Here is a 21,582-nt window from a genome sequence, read left to right on the forward strand (position 1 = left end):
AATGTCTGGGCCCTGGCTAAGGGATACAGCCTGGCCAGCCAACACTCCAGGGTGACAGTTTTAGAATGAATATTGGAGAATGCAACTGAAGATTGATTCTGAGCCAGTTCTCATTCCCAGAAAATGGTAAACATTGTTTTTCCTATAGTTTCCAGGAATATTTTCTCTCCCGGCTTCTTTCCTTTTTTCCTTCCTCCCTTTAATGTATGAAGCCTAGAAGCCGGGCCCCAAGTTGGGCACCTGGGAGTCAGCAGTAAATGAGACACAGTCCCTGCCTTCCAGAAGCTCTAACTCTGGACAGAAATGAAGATTGATGGGAATTTTTTAATATAAAAAAATAAAAGGCTAACTGTGAGCAATGGTGATAAAGGCCACATAAGCTATGGGCTCACACACTGTGGCTGCAACTAGAAGAGGAACCCATCCAGCTCTGGATCCCAGGGACAGAAGTGATAGACTGAGTTCAGAAAGGGACAAGAGGGGTCATTAGCACATCTATTTGTGGCTGGAGGGTGGGCTAAGGTGGGAGATGGTCATGGCAAGACGTGTACAATAGGCAGCAGTCAAGCTCCAAAGGGCTCTCTATACCATCTGAAGATTAATTCTGAGGGCAATGGGCAGCCACTGATATTCCTTATACAGAAGATACAAGAATGTTCAAGTGTGGAAAATGGATTGAAGGATTATGGTTTGAAGCCAAGGATTTCAGCTCAGTGAGGGCTTCCTCACTTAACAATTGCTTCATAGCTACATTTCACAATATACCATTGATATCTGGCTCCCTGACCCCTATCTTCCCAGAAATGGCTTCCATTTTGAGGCACAGAGCTAAGGACACACTGAGGCTCCCGTAAGATGCTTATGTCACAGTCATCCCTGGGCACTATCTGGGGCCTCTGGGACCCTTCTCCTTTGATCTTCCTACCAACCCTGTCATCACCAGTTCACATAAGGACACTGAATGTCAGGAAGAGAAGAGATTCACCCAAAGTTGCAGAGCTTAATAGTCACAGAGAGTCTATCTATTAAGTGGTATAGTCAAATCTGAACTCGGACTCCAAGTCCAGTGCTCTCTCTGTTCTATACCATGTCATCTCATGCATAGTGTGGTAAGTGCTGTGAAATAAACAAGAAGGAAGAGGTTGAGAAATCAGGGAAGGCTCTGTGGAAGCGCTGAATGGGAATATGAGGTAGCCCTTGAAGGCTGGATAGAATCTGTGTAAGCAGTAAGGAGTGGTAATGAGATTTAAGGGAGAAGAAGGGACAAGATGAGTGAAAAGGCAGAGTGAAGACTAGGAGTGACACATCCACGGGACATTTATATAAGTCTAACATGAGAGAAGGTTAATCTAAATCTCAGGAGGTTAAGACACATGGCAGGCAGATGGAATGGAAAATCTAACATATACAGAATCCGAGTTCCACAGGAGAGGAGAGGAAGCAATATTTTAGGAGCGAATAATTAATGATTATCACAGACACATAACATAAAACCATGCAAATATATTTAATTCTTCTGTCGATCAGAGAGAAAATGCAAATTACTACAAAGAACAAACCATTAGCCTTATAGCAGACTTCTCAGTTCCAACAATAAAAGCCAGAAAACAATGGAATAGAAGTTTCAATATGATGAGAGAAAATAACTGTGGGAAAAAACTGTCTTTCAAAGAAAAAGACAAAATTTTAAAACTTCAGAAAATAATTTGAGCTGGTTGATTTCTAAAGGAAATTCTAAAGGATGTACTTCAGGAAGGAAAAAAAAATTAACCTGGATAGAAAATCTGAGATACCAGAAGAAATGATTAGTGCAGATACTATAGGCCAGTCTAAAAAAGTTGACCTACAAGACATAATAATAATGGATAATTTGAGGTTTTGAAAAAGATGGAACTATAATACTAGACAATCTCTTATAGAAGGGAGTAGGAGTTTCAAAATTCTATTTAGGGAGACGGTAAAGATATACAGAGTCGGCCCTCTATTTCTATGGTCTCTACATCTGTAGATTCAACCAACTGCAAATCAAAGATATTCAAAAACAGGCTGGGCATGGTGGCTCACACCTGTAATCCCAACACTTAGGAAAGATGAGGTGGGCAGATCATTTGAGGTCAGGAGTTTGAGACCAGCCTGGCCAACATGGTGAAACCCTGTCTCTACTAAAAAAAAAGATACTAAAATTAGCTAGGCTTGGTGGTGTGGGCCTGTAGTCCCCACTACTCAGGAGGCTGAGGCAGGAGAATCGCTTGAACCCGGGAGGTAGAGGTTGCAATGAGCCCAGATTGTACCACTGCACTCCAGCCTGGACGACAGAGGGAGACACTGTCCCAAAAACAAAACAAACAAACAAAAAAAAAAACTTCAAAACTAAAAATGAATTTAAAAATAAAATTTTGAAAATATAAATACAGAGAATACATTACAACAACTATTTACATAGCATTTACATCATATTAGGTATTATAAGTCATCTAGAAATAATTTATAGTATATAGGAAAATTGACATATATTATATGCAAATGTTATGCCATTTTACATAAAGGACTTACGTATCTGCATATCTTGGTATCCGCAGGGGTTCTTGGAATCAGTCCCCCAAAGAAACAAAGGGACAGCTGCATTAACCTCAGAGTCTGCTAAGTGTACATAGTAAATCGTCTAAATTAACCACTAGAAGATAGATGTTGAAAGTGGTAAAATCTCCAGATAATAGAGGTGGAAAAATGGAATGAGGAAAAAAATGTTTTCAATGAAGCATGAGAAAAGCAAATAACTGAAAAATAAATACACTGTGATTCCATTTAGATTAGATTGAAAAGCTCACAATGCTAAACATTTGGAGATTAATATATAGCAATAAATGAAGCAAAGAAATGATGGACAAAATATTCAGGATAGGGATCACATCTGTTAGAAGAGAGAAGGTTACAATATTTAACATTAAAAATATTTTAATATCCGTGGTCTGCAGCTTCTCACATATTACTGCTATGGCATTCATTTAAAATTGGTCAATGTGCTTTGGAGGCAGGGCAGATTACCACCTAGAACAATAGGGTTACTAATAAGTTTGAAATTTCCATGCTGGCTGTCTTGTGGCCGGGAAGTATGGCTCTCACCTTGGCTGATGCCCAGGTCCCACTTCAAGGGAATTTTGTTAATTCATTTGGGTTACACCAAGCGGTGGTATAGTTTAAAATGGTCTCACTTGATTCTAATATGTAGCCAGGGTTGAGACTCTGAGCTAGAAAGTCAACAGTCTAACAAGCCAGGAAAAGTAGAGATAAAAAAAGTGACTCTCACATTCTAGAAACACCCTCTATATTCAGAGCAATACTTGGAGATCTGAACATAGTGTTTTATAGAGCTATTCTGGAGAGAATATAGGATAGGTCCTATGAAAGTCCCTGTCAGACAGGAAAGAGAAAAGAGCTTTTCCTAGGCAGGAGTTCAAGACAAGCCTGGTTAACATGGGAAAAGCCCAAAAAGTAGGTGTAGTGGCACACACCCATAATCCCAGCTACTCAGGAGGCTGAGGCAGGAGAAACACTTGAACCCAGGAGACAGAGGTTAAAGTGAGCTGAGATCATGCCACTGCACTCCAATCTGGGTGACAGAGCAAGACTCCATCTCAAAAAATTAAAATAAAATAACATAATAAAATAAATTATTCAGTCTCAGAGATTTTGCTATAACAGTTGAGAAAACCCCAAATACAAATGGTGGTGGGAATAAACCACTAACACAAGACCTTCATGATACCAGTGTCTACACAGGAGAAAGAAGAAATAAACAACAAGGGTGGCTAATGGATCCAAGAGCAGTCAACAGGAATTCACCGGAAAGCAGGAGACCTACTGAGAATAGCAGCTAAAAATAGGGAGAGTTCTGCCCTCCCCAACCCTGGGTGAGTGCAAGGGGCCTACTTGTGAGAGCCCCAGGGCCACCTTCCACCACTGGGAGTGAAATCAAAATTGAGCAAAATAGGGGCAAATAGAGGAAAGAAAAAGTATAGACCCATGGGGGAAGAGGCAGAACCTGGAGACTCCAGAAAGCAAGCTGCCCTGTTTGTGAACACCACACAAAAACAGAAGCAGCAGCTCCATGGAGTTAGAAATACTTCCCTGGCCCTTGTTTCACTGGAACAATTCAGGAAAATTAATTTCACATAAAAGCCACAGAAAAGCATCAAGGTCAAATCACATACAACATTATCATGTGAAAAGAAAGTTAAGGAGCAGAACAACTTCCCTATGGGTTATACGTACACAATGTATATATAAGTACCCCTTCAAGGAATACACGTGAAGCCCATCAGAATGGCTGCTTATTGGAGAGGAAGGAGAACAAAGATGAAGGAGAATAAGTAAATTAATAAGGAATAGCCTAGTCTTCTGATGATAATAAGCCATGAGGTGGGGCAGGGGAGGGATGGCTGATGAACTCAACTCTCAACATTTAGGAGTTCTTAAAAGGTAGAAATAATTAAAAACGTCCAGGCGCGGTGGCTTACACCTATAATCCCAGCACTTTGGGAGGCCGAGGCAGGTGGATCACAAGGTCAGGAGATCAAGACCATCCTGGCCAACATGGTGAAACCTCATCTCTACTAAAAATGCAAAAATTAGCTGGGCATGGTGGCAGATGCCTGTAATCCCAGCTATTCAGGAGGCTGAGGCAGGAGAATTGCTTAAACCCAGGAGGTGGAAGTTGCAGTGAGCTGAGATTGCGCCACTGCACTCCAGCCTAGAGCAAGACTCTGTCTAAAACAAACAAAAAAAAAAACAGTCTAGCTCCCCAAGGGGCCACCAAGAAAAGAGGCAAGATGACCCCAGAACCTAGGCTTTAGGGTGAATGGCCTCAGCCAACAGCTAGCCAATGGGAGTTACTCAACAGCTGGTTTGCTAGAAGGATGTGCAGCAGATGGAATTTCCCCCAGAATCTTCTCACCCTCCCATGTACTTACATACATTTACATGAATTGTGAGGTGCTTTAAATATCATTCATATTTCCTTACCTCACTGAGCACCATATCATTAGTGCTGTGTTCCCCTGTTCTATTGTTTCTAACTGCCGCATAGCAAAGATACTACAGAAGGAGTCAAGGTAGGGCCAGGTCATGTTTTGGAGATGATCTGGGCAGAGAAGGGGACCCTCAAACCCCTGCTGTGCTGGAGATCAGACCATCTTTCCACCAGCTGTGGACCATCAGATGTGCTAAAATAAAACAGGACAAGGCCCAGAGATGAGCCACTGGCCAGGGCCTTTATTTGGCCTCCTCCCCAGGCTGTGAGCTTCCCCTGCACCCAGACAACATTTGATGAAGGGAAATGACATTGGAGAGACCCATCAAGCAAGGAGAAGCAGGACTCTGAGCTTAAAATGATTGAATATTTGCTAGAAACTCACAGTTACAGTGAGACTCTTAGACCAGAGATAGGATTGTCTTTAATCAGAAATTTTAAGTTATTTATTTTTAGTCATCAACAGGAAACGCAGGCCCAAAGTAAGATGAGATCACTTACAAAAAACAAGTAAATAAGAAGCTCCATCTGTTGCACTTCCTCCTAGCAAAAATTTAAGTCTGAAGGAGATGTAAATACAAATATAGACACAGTTTCTCAACGCTGCTGACACTTTGCCTGTCCCAGGGCTGCCTTGCACACTGCAGGGTGTTTAGCAGCATCTCTGGCCTCTACCCACTAGTCGCCAAAAGCACCTCCCAGTTATGCTAATCAAATGTGTCTCAAATATTGTCAAATGTCCCCTGGGGGCATAGGCACCCTGTTAAGAACCACTTACATGGACACAGACCAGAAATCTCCTAAAAATGTTAACAACTGAATAAAAAGAAAAGTTGTAGAACAAGAAAACTGTAGTGTATGATATAATTTGTCCAAGAAATATGGCTTCCACAAGTTTATTTTAAAATTATCAAAATTTTACAAACATAAGCTCTATGAGAATAAGAATTTTGTGGGTCTTTCCCCTACTATATTTTCATGCCTCGAACAGTGTCTGGAACTTAGGCCCTCAATAAAGAGTGTTGAATAAATCACTAATTAATTAAAATTACAATCCTATAAACAGCATTTATGGAATCCTGGCATTATGTTAACCACTGTGCTGAGAGTCTGATAAGCACTAGCTTATTCAATCCTCATAACAATCCTCTGAGACAGGACTTGCATGCTCCCCATTTTTATGGAGTGGAAAATCAGGCTAAGAGAGATTGAGTTACATGCCAAGGTCTCATAGCTAATTGGCAGAGCTGGGATAGGGGTGCAGCATTCTTTTAAGTCCGTCATATTCACAAGGCTTGCACTCTTATTAGACTGTAAGCAACCTGTCCTCCCCAGGTACAACCCACATCCAGATTCCACCTTCAGAGCCATTATATTGATCCGTTCTTGCACTGCTATAAAGAGCATGGGTAACTTATGAAGAAAAGAGGTTTCATTGACTCACAATTCTACAGGCTATACAGGAAGCATGGCCATTTCCCATGACCTTCATGGCTGGGAAGCCTCAGGAAATTTACAATCATGGCAGAAAGGTGAAGAGGAAGCAAGCACATCTTCACATGGTGGCAGGAGAGAGAGAATCAAAGGGAAGGTGCCACATGCTTTTAAACAACCAGATCTTGTAAGAACTCACCTGTTATCATGAGAACAGCAAGGGAGAACTGTCCCCATGATCCAATCACCTTCCACCAGTTCCCTCTCCCAACATTGGGAATTACAATTCAACATGAGATTTGGGTGGGAGCACAGAGCCAAACCACATCAGCCTTCCATGCAGGATGTCCTGGAGAACATTTGGGCAAGCTGTGGATTTGTATAACCAGCTCCTGCCACAAAGCCTACTGAAGTTTCTCAGCAGAATGCTGTTTTAAATGAGCCAAGATAGCACTTCCAGGCCCTGACTGATTTGAAGGCTGACCACAGTCCAAGCAATGCCCAAAGAAGCCTGATGGGGAGCCTGATGTGGGGGGTAAGGAGTGGCTTCAAACATCTGCAAAACGGAAGTGTGCCCAGACTCCAGAACAGGGTCTTTTCAGTTTGGGTATACACATCCCCAAGGACTAAGAGATTAAGTATACTGCCCTGTTGAAAGCTGGTGCTAAAGCCAAACAAAGCAGTTTCCAATCATGTCTCTGCCACTATGGCCTAATCTTGAACAAGTAAATATCTCTTAAGTGCTCAAATACAATCACATTAGTATCACCCACAGTTATTGGCCATATTAAGTGAAACAATCCCAGGAGGATAATGGATGATAGAACCACAGTGACTGCTGCAGCCAGGCCTTGACCTAAGTCACAAAGTCCAATGGTCAGTGGCAGAAGTGAACAGTTATAATCAAGAAACTGAGGCAGAACCCCAGCATTTGGATTGGGGGCCTTGGTGGAGACTTCAGGAGATGCATTTGAGCCCATCTGCAGGTGCCCAGAGCGCCTCTGTGTCCAATCACCTGCAACCGCCATAATGACCATAGCACTCCCTGTTGGGCCTCTTCAGAACATGACGCAGCTGTGACACGGGGACAGAGCTCCTTCCGAGTAGCTACTCTCTCTCCCATGGTTACAGGCTGCAGTGAGCAAAGATGAGAAGACAGAGAACGCAGAAGAGCAGAGGAACACCGGCCTGGCAAACAAGTCCAGGCTTGCTTTCCCCCATCCTGTGCCAGCACTGACTGTCACAGGCAGGCCATTGCAGCGCCCAACTCTTCTGTTACTACACCCTGAGCACAAATCCCGGTGCGTCCTTCCTGACACCTCCCCAATTCATCTCCCTGGATTCCATACAGATGTTCTCAGACGCTGCCAACAACTTCACATTCACTATTACAGTATTTACTCTATGGGTACTAATCAGCAGCAGCCCCAGGAAAGGAAAGTAAGTACACTTTCAGAAGACACTCTGCAATAACAGAGCCATCAGTCTACATGTTAGCAAATCCTCAAAGCAGACCCAGAATTCTGTTCCCAGCCCCTCCACCTTCTTTCCGTTCCCTGAAATTATTAGCTCGGAATTGAATCTGAGTAACCAAATGAGCTCTTTTTATTTCTTGGTTAGGACTTCACCCTCAAAAGAAATAAACACAGCAGGCCAGCCACGACGTTTCACTTTTTATGGATCTCAATTTATCTGATGTGCGTATTTCTCGAAGCTTTCACTGCAGCTACGCCTCACTGGCTGACAATACCTCCATTACCACTTAGCTATTTCTCATTCATTTCTGTGACTTTCCTTTCTTACTACCATATTTCCAGACAATATCATTAAGGAGGCTGGAATTATTAAGCTCTTCATTCTCAACAGTATCTCAAAGCATCCTAAAGCCACAGAGATTGTGATGAATGAGCTCAAATGCCTTCATTTTTTTTTTTATAACGCCAAATGAAATTTAACCATGGCTTAACTGCTGAGACAAGGGTTTCACTGTATGAGCTTCTGGGTCCCAGACATACTTATGAACAAGAGGCAATATCCATGCCTGTGAATGTCTGCTCCAAGCTGACCTGCCAGGTTCTAATCACCAATGCTGCTATTCATGAGAGAGTGGTACCACCCAGTAAAATGACTTCTGAAACTGGACACAGCAGGATCCTGTATAACACTGACCTCCGCTGGATGTATAAATTTATGGCATGATTGTTTAATGTCAGTCTCACTGACTAGATTGGAGAGCTTCGCTAGAGCAGCAGCCAGGTGACAGAGATTGGTCTTGCCTGCCCAGTATCATTCAGTGACTGTCTTCTGGCAAGGGAACTGTGACCTTTCTGGAAGCCATGTACTCTCAGTCTATGCAGTGTCCATAGGGTGTTCTCTACCTACCTACTCTAGGCATGATCATAAGACCCAGGGCTCGCTAATCAAGGCAAGTCACCTGCCTGACCATGGTGACTGGTTCAGGAGTGAACATATGGCCAGCCCAGACCCAACAAGGCAGACTACTGGGACTAATACTGGGAATGCTGAGATAAAAGCAGGCCCTTTCTTCTACTGGGAGAAGGCAGGCATGCAACCTCAGGCTGATGGATGCATTGCTTGATAATGAAAACATAAAAAGCAACAGAGCTGAGAGATAGAAAGAGGCTGGTTGCTGAAAAGCTTAAGCTCCCTGGATCAAGCAAAGCTTGAAGCTGGCTCTACATGTGGGTCTTAGGGGCTAAAAAATTCTCTTTATGTTCCATCAGTTTGAATTTTTATTGTTGTTTCTTAGAAGTGAATGTGAGTTCCATGAGGGTAGGGAAAGCATCAGTCTTGTTTATTACTGCACACCTTGTACTTAGCACTCAACACAAGCTTGACAGTAATAATAAACAAGTTAATTATTTAAATGCCTTTACTCAGGGAATCTGCCTCCTCTTGTCCCTATCTAGGTAACTCAACAACCTAAAACACACAATTCCCTGTTTTCCCCTAATTATTGCATAAGGACTCTGCAGACTGTAAGGAGACTCAGACGGCATCCTTCAGGAATTCTATAGGAGGGTGACACCAGCCTCAGGAGGAGCAGATACTTCCCTAGTTAGCAGTAAGGGAGGGCAGTATTAGTGTCTGAATGGACACCTCCTAAAGAAAACGGCCACCTGTTCATCCTCAAGGAGAAGGCCTAGACTAGAAAAGAACTGATTTCCCAGAGCACTGCATGCCCTAGAACAGCTACTGAACCTTCCCCTCAGCTGTGAGAGGGCAGCAAGACTGCACTGAATCACAGACAGGTAAGAGCATGGATTCTGAAGCCAGATCACCTGGGTTTGAATCCCACCTCCCCCACTTACTAAAAACATAACCATGGGCAACTGACTTCACCTTTCTGTGCCTCAGCTTCCTCATTTGTGAAATGGAGCTAATGCTACTTGCAAGTGCATGATGATGTTATTACATAGGATTAAACGGATATATGATAAGTGTTTAGAAGAGTGCCCAGCATACTGTAAGCACTGTGTACATAATGGCTACTATTATTACCCAGTCGTGGGAAGTAAGTGAAATACTGGATGTTCAAGGTTTACTTGACACAATGCTAGCACAAAGTAAGCATTCTCAAATTACTAGTTAAAACACAAAAAGCCAGTGTGATCCCACAGATGAGGCCAGCCACCACATCCCACAGATACCAGCCAATATACACCTGACAACAAGTAAAAAGTCAGGTGTCCTCTGCCCAGGGATGCCACTGACCCAAAAGGTGCCTTCGTGCATCTCCAGACAGACACAGCCCCACACAGGATGCAGGGCTTTGTAGCAGACCGGACACCGAACTACAGACAGCTGATAGGAAAGGGTTAAAAACTCAGGAACACCTTTACAACCTACGCTTTCCTAAAGCAAAGATAGTTTCATTCTTCTTTGTAGTCTCTTTTTGAGACAGATAGCCAGTGCACACTTGAAAAAACAAAAGAAAAATATTCCTTTATTTTTTAGTTGGAACCACTAAAGCAAGAACTTAAGAGGAAAGTGGGTCAACTGACCTACTTTTTTCTCCTTTAGAAAGTTTTGCATTTGGGATCAGAGTTGGTAGAAAATTTCCATTCCAAATTCTGCCCAAGAGAGGGAAATTAGCAATCTCGCTTGCCATGACGGATCGTGACGTGCTAACCAACCTTCCAAATGGCCCCTGTGTTACACCTAATGACTTTTAAAAAATATTTCAAGATGGGTATCATACTCATAATAGAAGAAAATTCAGACTTGCACTTTTTTTTGGAACGCTGAATCAATGTCACCTTTCTTTGGTGCACGGGTCTTCTTTATTTCTGAGTGACAGTGACATAACTTAGTATGCAATGAAGAGATGAACCACCTTGCACATGCCTCCGTTCCTGATGTGCATCACCAAAGGCCACGTTTGTCTATTCCATATAATAAAACAAAGCATTTATTGCATGACAGCCATGTTCTAAACACTTCAAAAACTGTTGATACATGTAATCCTCACAACACCACTATGTAGTGGGTGTTATTATTTTCTCCACTCCTTGTTTCTTCGGCAATTCCTGGATAAACGTGGATTTTAGTGCCTGGGTCCACACTGCCAAGATCCCCAGAACCCCATCCTGACTGCCACCTCTCAACAGATTCCAAATCTTCACCAGCATTTCCTGTCTTCCCACTATCCTGGAAGCCAACAACGGAGGTTTGGACTGACACACTCTCTCCCTCTTGGCCCCAGAAACTCTAGTTCCTGGAAGTAATCCCAAACACCAAACAGGGCATTCCCAGATTCTCCCTCAAGCTGGGTTAGGAAACCAGTGCCATCTCTGCTTGCCGAGGTCCGGAATGAGGATAGGTGAGATGTCAAATAAAGAACCCAGGCTGAGCCTAAATGAAGTTCACCGAATACACAGTAAGGATTGTAAATCCAGAGAGGGCACTTTTCTGCCCAGTTTCCATCCCTGGATGGCAGTATATGCAAAGAGACAGCCAGAATGGCATAGGTAAAACCAAAAGCCAGAAACCCAGTTTCTCACACTGACTGCTGGACAAATATGGGTTAGTTTCTCAAGCTCACTGGTCCTCAGTGGGGTCACCTATAAAGGGATGACCAGCTCATGCAGCAATTGGCATGACTGCATGGTAGCATCATGCCTGAGGATGGCAAAGGTCAGCAGCAGCCAGCCTGTCCAAACCCTTCCTGCTTCCTGCAGCTCAGAAACGTGACCGCCCTCCCAGTGCATCCAGTCAGAGGGGTGAAGCCCCAACTCCATTCCCGCTCAGCTGCTACCCACCAGGGCAAGTCCTTTCCACCTCTCTGGGGGCTGCCTCAATGCAGGACAGCCACTGGGTTTGCCCTCATCCACAGGGCTCCTGGGAGGGTTACCCAGGAGGATCACCATTGCTTACACCTCAGTTTCTGCACCATGAACATATCAACAGAGAATGAGCAAGGTAAAGCCCGACAGTCACAGGGTAAAGAACATCCTCAGTCCTCAGCCCACAGACTCCCAGGTACCCACCCAGTGGCAAGCCCCGGATAACCTTTCCAACCTTCATGACAACCTGAGCAAACTTTAGTAGCTTGGCAGGGGCAGGGACAGCAGCCTTGGAGCAATGTCAGCAGCACTTGCCCTCAGAACTACACTGCATGGCAGAGGTCAGGAGCAGAGAGTGTAAAGGCCCTCCACTCCCCACTCTGGGGAATTCACTCACCATCAAGACTGCCCAATAGCAAGCTGCAGTCATCAAAAACGCTTTCTTCTACTAAAGTGAAATGCATCTCTTCAGAACCCCCAACAATCCCCAGTGATAAGGTGTGGATATTTGTCCCACCCAAATCTCGTGTTGAAATGTGATCTCCAGTGTTGGAGGTAGGGCCTGGTGGGAGGTGTTTGGGTCATGGGGGCAGACTCCTCATGGCTTGGAGCTGTCCTCACCAGCGTGAGTGAGTTCTCATGAGATCTGGTTGTTTAAAAGTGTGTGGCACCTGCCACTACACACCTTGCTCCACTCTCACCATGTGGCATGCCTGCTCCAGCTTCGCCTTCTGCCACGGGTAAAAGCTCCCTGAGGCCTCCCCAGAAGCCAAGGAGATGCTGGTGCTACTTCTTGTGCAGCCTGCAGACTGTGAGATAATTAAACCACTTTCCTTTATAAATTACCCAGCCTCAGATATTTGTTTATAACAACACAAAAACAGCCATACACACCTGGAGCCCATTTCTGATGTCTTTAGCAATCCCGGTTTCTCAAGACAGAGCTCTAGAGACTAAGGAGGTGGTTCTGTTCCTCCACCCATTCCTCCCACAGCTTCTCCTTTCCAAGACAAACATTCCCCAGTAATCATTAAAATGACTTCTGTGATTTATATTTCCTTCTCTTTCCTCAAACACAGCAATGTTTTGTTTGTGTGCTGTCATCCAAACAGCAATGTAGAGGAGGCTGAAGACATGGGGCCCATTCTAGATCCTAGAAGCTCTGTGACCTTCAGCGTTTTTCTCCATATGTTTTCTGAGGTCTCAGTGGAAGCAGGTGGGAAGAAGTGCTCATCCTACTTTGGAGCTCTCACATCTCACAGGAAAGCTGCCCCTTACTGCTGGGCTCCCTGCACTAAGTGCCTCCTCCCAGGTGGGGCCCCCCTTTGTGCTTGCTCGTGAAGAGGCATGCCAATAACACCCCGTAGAGGACATAGGTAAAACACCAAGCCCAGGTGAGGTCACGCTTGAGATCCATTCCCAGCACCTGAGCAGGGTCACATAGAGATAATTCACCAATGCCAAAGACGTCACCCACCAGGTAGTTCCATTCTGTGCCAAACCCTAAGGCCAAGCAGCAAGGCAGCCAACGCGTTGTCCCCCAGACAATAAAGCATGGCCCACATTGTAACTATTTTTGTAGAAGTAAAGCTCATGAAGAGAAATGGGTTCTGACTGAGCCAATGTTCAGACAGAGAACATTCTTAATAATTTTAGATACATGTCCAATTTTGAAAATAGATTTTTTTCCCTAAGCCAAGCTTCTATGTAGCAGCATTTCTCATGAGTAATTTGGTATAACTACAAATCTCTCTCACAATTCCTGGAACAGTGAACAAAGGAGAAACAAGGAATCACTAACACTCTTTGTAACCCATGAGACTACCTAGAACCCCCCAGTGGTCCCAGGGGGACTGTTCCCACACCCCTCCCACTCTGTATTCTGAGCCTATTTCCCCAAACCCTATTTCCCAAAGGAGGGAGAGCCTCTGGTCATTGACCCCAGATCCCAGGAAACATCAGCGAACACCCTGGCATGGCTTTTTGTGGTGGACCAAGCACTCCTATTGGGTCAATCTTCCTATGTGTCCGATGAAGTAGTATTACAACTGCAGTTTCACAGATGGGGAATTTAAAGGACACATCCAAGGTCACAGAGCTGCTAAGTTCTAGAACAGACCCCATATCTTCAGATTCTTTGTCTAACTGCTGCTTGGATCCACATGCGTTTGAGGAAAGGGAAGGAAACCACCATAGTAGTCATGTTTAACCTGCATCTGAAATCTAACTACTTTAACTAAGACTTTTACCCAAGAAAGAAAAGATTTACATTGGGATTGTGACACATTACATTATTGACTCAAATTCTTCTTCCCTCCCTGTTGCCACACCCTTTGACCTAGGACTTCGCAGTTCCTCATAAGAAAAAGACAGAATGTATTCTCCTATTCCTCAGCTCTGTGAGGTATAAGGCAAAATGACAATGTGCTGGCCCCAAGACAAGGCTCGAGAGCCTGGCATGCTTCCAGTTGCTCTGATGTCTGTCCTATCACCATGAGAAGAGCACCCCCGAACTGGCCTGCTGGTCCCAGGAACAGCCTAAGAGATCCAAGGTGCAGAGATGCCCCAACTGAAACATCCAACCAAACCCAGTGAGAGCGTGACCCTCTGCCAACCTGCAGCAAAAGCTCCTCAACAATCAGACTGGTACAGGCCGCCTGCCCCTGTAGGAATTAGTACAGAGGAAGTCCTAACCTCTCCATCAGCGAATTCCTATATTGAAACAGAAGCTGGAATATACTGTTCCAGACTTTGGGATTTTAGGAATGAATAAAGTTGGGAAAAAAAAAAAAAAGCGGGGGCAGGGGAGGTCCTAGGCTACTAACACTTTGCTTTTCCAAGCAAAGGCAATATATAAAAATAACCATGACTTACTATCACCATCAATTCATAAAAGATAGGACATTTTAACACTAAAACTGAGGAAAGGATATAATCTTAGAATATGGAACAGTCCTTTCTAAGGAAAGACACTTGGCCACCCTCCATATGTAAGCCTTTTTCCTTCCTTCTGTCACAGATCAATGAAAATTCTGTCACAAAATAGCTCCAGCCTGTGTAACAGCAACTTTTCTGCACGCTTTATGGTAGAACTGTCAGAAGAACATGAAATTAGCTACATAAATTGTGAGACTTAAATCTTGGTTCTGTTTGTTCTGTGACAATACAAAAGTTACCTTTTTAAAAAAAAAAAAGTCAAATACGAAAACAAAGCTAAAGATAAATTTGAGCACCTGGGTCGCACCTTCTCCACTGGCTACCAAAGACAGTTGGAGCACCCAGCACAGCTGCCAACCCTCCCCTCCGTGCCACTCCCGAGTTGCACTCGGCAGCTCTCTAAGACGCCAGTGCTGTACTTCCATGACCATAATAACATCTGAATAACAAGCACAGTGGTGACTTAAATGAAAGCTCTACTGGGGCTACTGGGACACATAACTGGGACAAAAGGGAGAGGCAGAGAATCCCCAGCACCAGCTCCAGGGACACATGGCCCAGCCAGTCATGAGTGCTGTCTTTTTTCTAGGCTCTAGAGAGCCAGTCCAACCTTCTTCCAGATGTGTGGTGACCTAGGAGAAGAAAGGGGTCTCAAAGTGGATGGTGGTTATGACAGACTAGATTATCCTTTGAAACTATCCTCTGTGCAGTGGATGCCACACTGGCTCTGGCTAACAAAATGTGAGCAACAACTTCATGTGTCAGTTCCCTGCAAAAGCTTTAGGAGCCAATGTGTGGTTCTCGAAGTCTCTCATCTCTCTCTGTCATGAGATCATCAGCATTTTCTTTTTAAGATTGAGTTTTGCTCTTGTTGCTAAGGCTGGAGTACAATGTCACTATCTCAGCTCACGGCAACGTCTGCCTCCCGGGTTCAAGCAATTCTCCTTTATCAGCCTCCCAAGTAGCTGGGATTACAGGGGCCCACCACCACGCCCGGCTAATTTTTTAAATATTTTAGTAGGGTTTCACCATGCTGGCCAGGCTGGCTTTGAACTCCTGACCTCAAGTGATCCACCTGCCTTGGCCTCCGAAAGTGCTAGGATTACAGACATGAGCCATGGCGCCAGATCAACCATCGGTGTTTTCAATAGAGGCAGCTCCTGCAGTCTGAGGCCCAGACTAAAGTCTGTAACCAATTCCCAAAGGGCACGTAACATGGGTAAGAAATAAACCTTGATTAGAGGGGGTCACTGAGACTTCAGAAGCATTTGTGACCTACAAATGGACCTACAAATATCCAAGCTGACCTACACGATAGGGATGCTATTCATTGGGTTGGAGAGCTCAACAGCAGTGGCAATGGAGGAAGACAGCGAGCTCGTCTTGGAGGTATTTCTGTATTTGGTCCATGGGTGACAGGCAGGGGTGAGTGTTCAATATAGAGATGCCTAAGACACAGGGCCCTGACCCCACCGAGCACATGATCAGCTGGGAAGGCTCTGGATTTTCAATGCAGAGAAGCAAGGGCTGTTCTTTGGAAGTGGAAAGCCTGGGATCTAATCCCAACCGGGACATTTCCTTCCCACCTTCATCCATTCCTCCCACGGGTACTTACTGAGCCAGGCACAGGGGAAACAAACAAGGTCCTTAACCTCACAGGCTCACATTCAGGTGGGAGGAGAGACTAATTCAGGTGGGAGGAGAGATTTACTAATAAGTAAATCTAGTTAATACCAGCTGGGTGCACTCTCTTCAGGAAATGAGCAGGTGAGCTGAGGGACACTGGGGAAGGCAACTCTAAGTAAGAAGCCCAGGAAAGGCCTTTCTGAGGAGGGGAGGTTTGAGATGGAAAATGAGAACGGGTCAACCATGCCGACAGCCACGGAAAGACAGAACACATGAGCAGAGTCATGGCAAGCACAGAGGGCCTGAGATGGGAAAGAGGATGGCTCGTTTGAGGAACAGGGAAAAGGCCAGAGCTTTGGAAAGCAGGTGGGCAAGGAAGGGCTTTCAAGGAGCCATCCTGACCTAATAGTCTATGTTTGGGTGATGCTGACCTCTTCATTCAGCCATCTGTCATCTAATCAAGTCTGTACCCGGAGCCTACAGTGTGCCAGGCTGTGGCCAGGATCCAGGGATGTAGGTCCTGTCCACCAGGTGCTCCGGCAACTCCCAGAGCTCGCTGTCTTATGACCACAAAGAAGATGCCTCTGAGGAGCCCTTGGTGGCTACAGAGGCTGTGAGGTGACAGCAGTGGGTGAGAGCCATGTTCATCCCTTCCCAGAAGAGTGGGGAGTTCCCATTCAGCATCCCTGGGGCCTGCAGTCTCCTGGACTCTTGCTGGGAGGTACTGGGGGCAGAATGGAGACTGCATAAAGTCCTCTTCCCGCTGAGTATAACAGTCCCTCAGCTCCCCTCCCCAACCCCAGAGAGACGCAAAGCTGTGGAAATCATCTGGCACAGGGCCCAGAAAAATGGTCCTACCGTGGAACCAGGGGGCAATGAATTTGGTGTTCCTCTCGAAGCCAGCTCGGCGAGGCAGCTGCTCCTCCTGAAACCAGCGGACGATGATGTCTCTGGAGACTGGGCGCAGCGGGCGCTCCCAGGTCCTGCTGAAGAGAAGGAAAGGGAGGCCGGAAGAGTCAGGGAGGGAGAAAGGATGGAGGGAGGAAGGGAAGGAAGGAAGAGAGGAAAAGGAGAGGGAAGTAAAGGAAGAAGGAGGAAGGGGGGTGAGAGAAGGGGCAGGGGAGGGCCGTGAGACTATGAATAAGCACAGTGCCCACATCCATGCCTACAACGAGGATTAAAACAGCCCAGGTACTTGAAGGCACTTTGCAGATTATAGTGTACCAGCTGTTACTATTTACTTAAAAGAAAACTGTGATCGATTGCTTCAAAAAACAGCCACACAGGTGGGAATGAAGAGGCTAGGAGCAGGTGTCTGAGGCAAGGAAAAGGCACATTTTCCCTCGAGCATGGCCAGGGTATAAATACCAGCATGGATGAAGGAGGCCCCTGACGGGACAAGAGCTCGTGTGCTAGGAACTGAGTGTGTCCCATCCCCTTCTCTCCCTCAGAAAAATTCGGGATCTTGTCCCCTCCTTACCTCTCCCTCCCTGCTCTCTGAGGGGATGCCAGCCTTTGCCACAACTCCTGCACTTTTGTGAGGGAGAATAAGGACAATGAACAGAGAGAGAAACCAGAGAACCTCAATTTGCTCTGGAAATGACTAAGTTTCCCCGCCCAGAAAATAAAAAGTATGACAGAGGAAACAGAGGTGGAAGGAAACAAACACATTGGTAACTACAGATGGAATGGGTGAGGAACTAAAGGCACGAAGGGCAGAGGAGGAGGAGCACAGGAAGAGTTTAGAGGAGGGAGTAGATACGTTTTGAAGTTTTCTCACAGGTGAGCCAAGATGGCCATTGCTTTCGTGTCTGAACTGCAGTTCCAGGATGTCTGCGTAGACTGGGCCACATGAGACCCCGCTGCACTTGGGCTACACTGAAAGCACATAAGAGCTGGCAGCACACGACACATGACAGACATCCACAACTATGTGGTGAAGTACAATGCAGTGACGCCACAGTGCATGAATTCATGGCACAAAAATACAGCATCTGGGCTGGGCGCGGTGGCTCATGCCTGTAACCTCAGCACTTTGGGAGGCCGAGGCAGGTGGATCACTTGAGGTCAGGAGTTCGAGATTAGCCTGGCCAACATGGTGAAACCTGTCTCTGCTAAAAATACGAAATTATCCAGGCATGGTGGCAGGCACCTGTAATCCCAGCTACTCAAGAGGCTGAGGCAGGAGAATCGCTTGAACCCAGGAGGCGGAGGTTGCAGTAAGCTGAGATCGTGCCACTGCACTCCAGCCTGGGCAACAGAGTGAGACTCTGTCTCAAAACAGAGTGTGGCCTGAGGAACAAGGCCACAACTCATCTTGAACAACCACAGCATCTTCACCATTTCCAACCGAGTGACAGGAGCCTGGTAAATTCCTATTTTGTCATTGCTATCCACCTAACAGTGCTGGCATTTAGAATTCATGGTTATTCTTGTTTTTTATAAAATCAATGCCAGCTGTCCCCTCACATGGTCTCTGTATTTGCCCTGTACTCACACTTTGACACTGTGCTCAGCACACCTCCTTACAAGCCCAGAATAAATCCACAGGGCACTTCTTTACTTGCCCTAAACTGAACACACTCACACATGCACACACATGCCCACACATGCCCATACACAGTAGTGAACTCTGTAGATTCGAGAAAAGATGTCGGAAAAAGGACAAAGGGTGAGGTTACATTGCATGGCTTACAGCGGTCATCTGTGGAGCTGGCCTCCACACTCTGTCTTCCCACTCACTGCCTCTCTGGACCTTCCTTTATCCCCTACAGCCCAACAGCCGGCCAGCCTGTCTTCCCAATCACTCTTCCTTCTCAGTAACCTCAGATGTCTTTCCTCTTCATCAAGCGGCGCAGGGCAGCCCACTTCACCCAGCCTCTTCCTCCACATTTGCATTCCCCAAAACATAGCTGTGCTCTGAGGGAAAAACTCCTCTAGTTTCTAGGACTCGCTTTCCTTAGAAGGCAATAGGAAGTTATAAATAACAACAAAAAATAAATTCACTCACTCTCGTCCCTCTGTTTCCAAGCAGTCGATGTGAATTTGTTTCTAAGCAGAGAATTTCTAAGCAGGGAATCTGACTCCCTCAGAATATAAATGCTACGTTTATATACCTTAACAAGTTGATCATTCTATATAAATTAGATAGTTTGCACTTCTGTTTTCTTTTTCAGCTAACCTATGGCATTTTCCCTTGTTATTAAAGCTTCCAAGAAGTCACTTTTAATTCCAGAAAACATTGCAATGAACTGATTTAACCAAAATTCACTAAACAATTACATTGCTTCTGACTTTTTGCCATTATTAATAATGCTATGGTAATCATCTTTGTACTTTTTCAATTTGCAGCTAATTTCCTAGCATAGATTCTAGCAGTGAAATTACTAGCCAAAGTCATACCAGCAGTACAGAGTAGGGCCTGGGTAAAAAGACATCTGAGCAGCTTGTGTACTGGTCAAGAGCTGATTATTAAATTTTCAGGAATTTTTTAAGCCATTTGTTAAACATGACCATCACTAAAACTTAAACGTAATAGGTTGGGCACAGTGGTTCACGCCTGTATTCCCAGTACTTAGAAAAGCCGAGGTGGACAGATCACCTGAGGTCAGGAGTTCAAGACCAGCCTGGTCAACATGGTAAAACCCCATCTCTACTAAAAATACAAAAATTAGCTGGGTGTGGTGGTTACACACCTATAATCCCAGCTACTTGGGGCGCTGAGGCAGGAGAATCGCTTGAACCCGGGAGGTGGAGGCCGCAGTGAGCCAGGATCGCACCACCACTGCCCTTCAGCCTGTGCCACAAAGCAAGACTCAGTCTCAAAAAAATAAAAAGATAAATCTAAAAATTGTACAATTAAATAAATGTTATTAAAACAAGGATAATAAATACTCATAACTCAGAAAAAAGAAAGAGTATAAATACTAGATGTGTATTCCAAGAGGCCACTTGGCCCAAAGCCTCACTCCTAAATCTAAATCATTCCTCCCATAAGTGGCATGCATCCCTCAGCACAGACAGTTGAGGTGTGCTGGCAGGCGCCACAGAGGTTAAAGCAGTGAGGCCATGGGGACCCATCCCATGGGACAGCCGCAGGAGAGAGCCTGATGAGGGCACTGCCTGGGCCTGCTGACCTGTGTGCACAGCTGCTTGGGGCTCACTCCAGAGTGAGACTACTGTTCCCCTATTGGCTGCACAAAGACAGCCCAAAGCCAGACTGCACCATGGTCCATGTGGCTCTGTCAAATGAGCCTGAGGGATAAATTCTAGGTTTCTTTTAAAAAGTATAAATGGTGAGACGGCTTTTCTAACTATGCCCCCAAATTTAGAAAATATAAAAGAGGCCAGGTGCGGTGGCTCACACCTATAATCCCAGCACTTTGGGAGGCCGAGGTGGGCAGATTACCTAAGGTCAGGAGTTCAAGACCAGCCTGACCAATATGGTGAACCCCTGTCTCTACTAAAAATACATCGTGGCACGTGCCCATAATCCCAGCTAATCGGGAGCTGGGGCAGGAGAATCACTTGAACCCGGGAGGTGGAGTTGCAGTGAGCCAAGATAGTGCCAGTGCACTCCAGTCTGGGAGACAGAGTGAGACCAGCTGGAAGGAAGTGGGGAGGGGGAGAGGGAGGAGGAAGAAAGGAAAGAGTGAGTATAAAAGAAAATTTAACTTATAATAAGAATTTCTGCATGACAAAAAATTTCATCATGAAAATCAAAAAATAAGTGCCAAATGGAGAAATGATGCTTATCACAGATGAAAGAATCCTCTTCCCTAATATTTAAGGAGTTCTTAGAAATCGATAAGGAAAAGATAAAACAATAAAAATAATTTACAGCACATTGTGCAGTAGAATACTATGCACCTATTAAAAAAACCCTAAATATATAATGTAAGAATTGATATGAAAAGCCTTCTAAAAACTACTTAAATGAGGGAAAGCAGTCAAAGTGCAGAACCCCATACATAATACGCAAACTTTTATACAAAAAAAAAGAGGAGGAATAAGGCCTTTCATGTTGGTAATTGCAGAAACAAAGTGGGCAGATACATAAAAACTAAGAATCAATAGTTACCGCCGGAAGAAGAGGGAACAGAGTAGATGGAGGATGAGAGAGCAGCTCAGCCATTTCTCAGTATACCTTTTTAAACCTTCTGGTTTGAGAACTTCATACTTGACAAGAAAGGAACGGGTGGGAAGGAGGGAGAGAAAAAATGAAAACATCATCAACCATCCCTAGACTTC

At 45.0% G+C, this 21,582-nt stretch overlaps 1 protein-coding gene across 3 annotated transcripts in view; it reads right to left on the reverse strand.

Moving 5' to 3' along the window:
- Positions 1–21,582, reverse strand: part of SH2D4B (SH2 domain containing 4B) — a 100,991-nt gene that overhangs the window by 12,116 nt on the left and 67,293 nt on the right. For 2 of the 3 annotated variants that reach the window (XM_078345441.1, XM_078345442.1), the window contains exon 6: positions 17,191–17,315. In XM_078345441.1, coding sequence (XP_078201567.1) covers positions 17,191–17,315 — 125 coding nt within the window. Of the gene's footprint in view, positions 1–17,190; positions 17,319–21,582 lie in introns of all 3 variants that reach the window. The other variant, XM_035267820.3, reaches the window with a different exon arrangement.

The sequence above is a fragment of the Callithrix jacchus genome, chromosome 12 (genome assembly GCF_049354715.1).
Source record: "Callithrix jacchus isolate 240 chromosome 12, calJac240_pri, whole genome shotgun sequence".
Taxonomy (NCBI): Eukaryota; Metazoa; Chordata; class Mammalia; order Primates; family Cebidae; genus Callithrix; species Callithrix jacchus.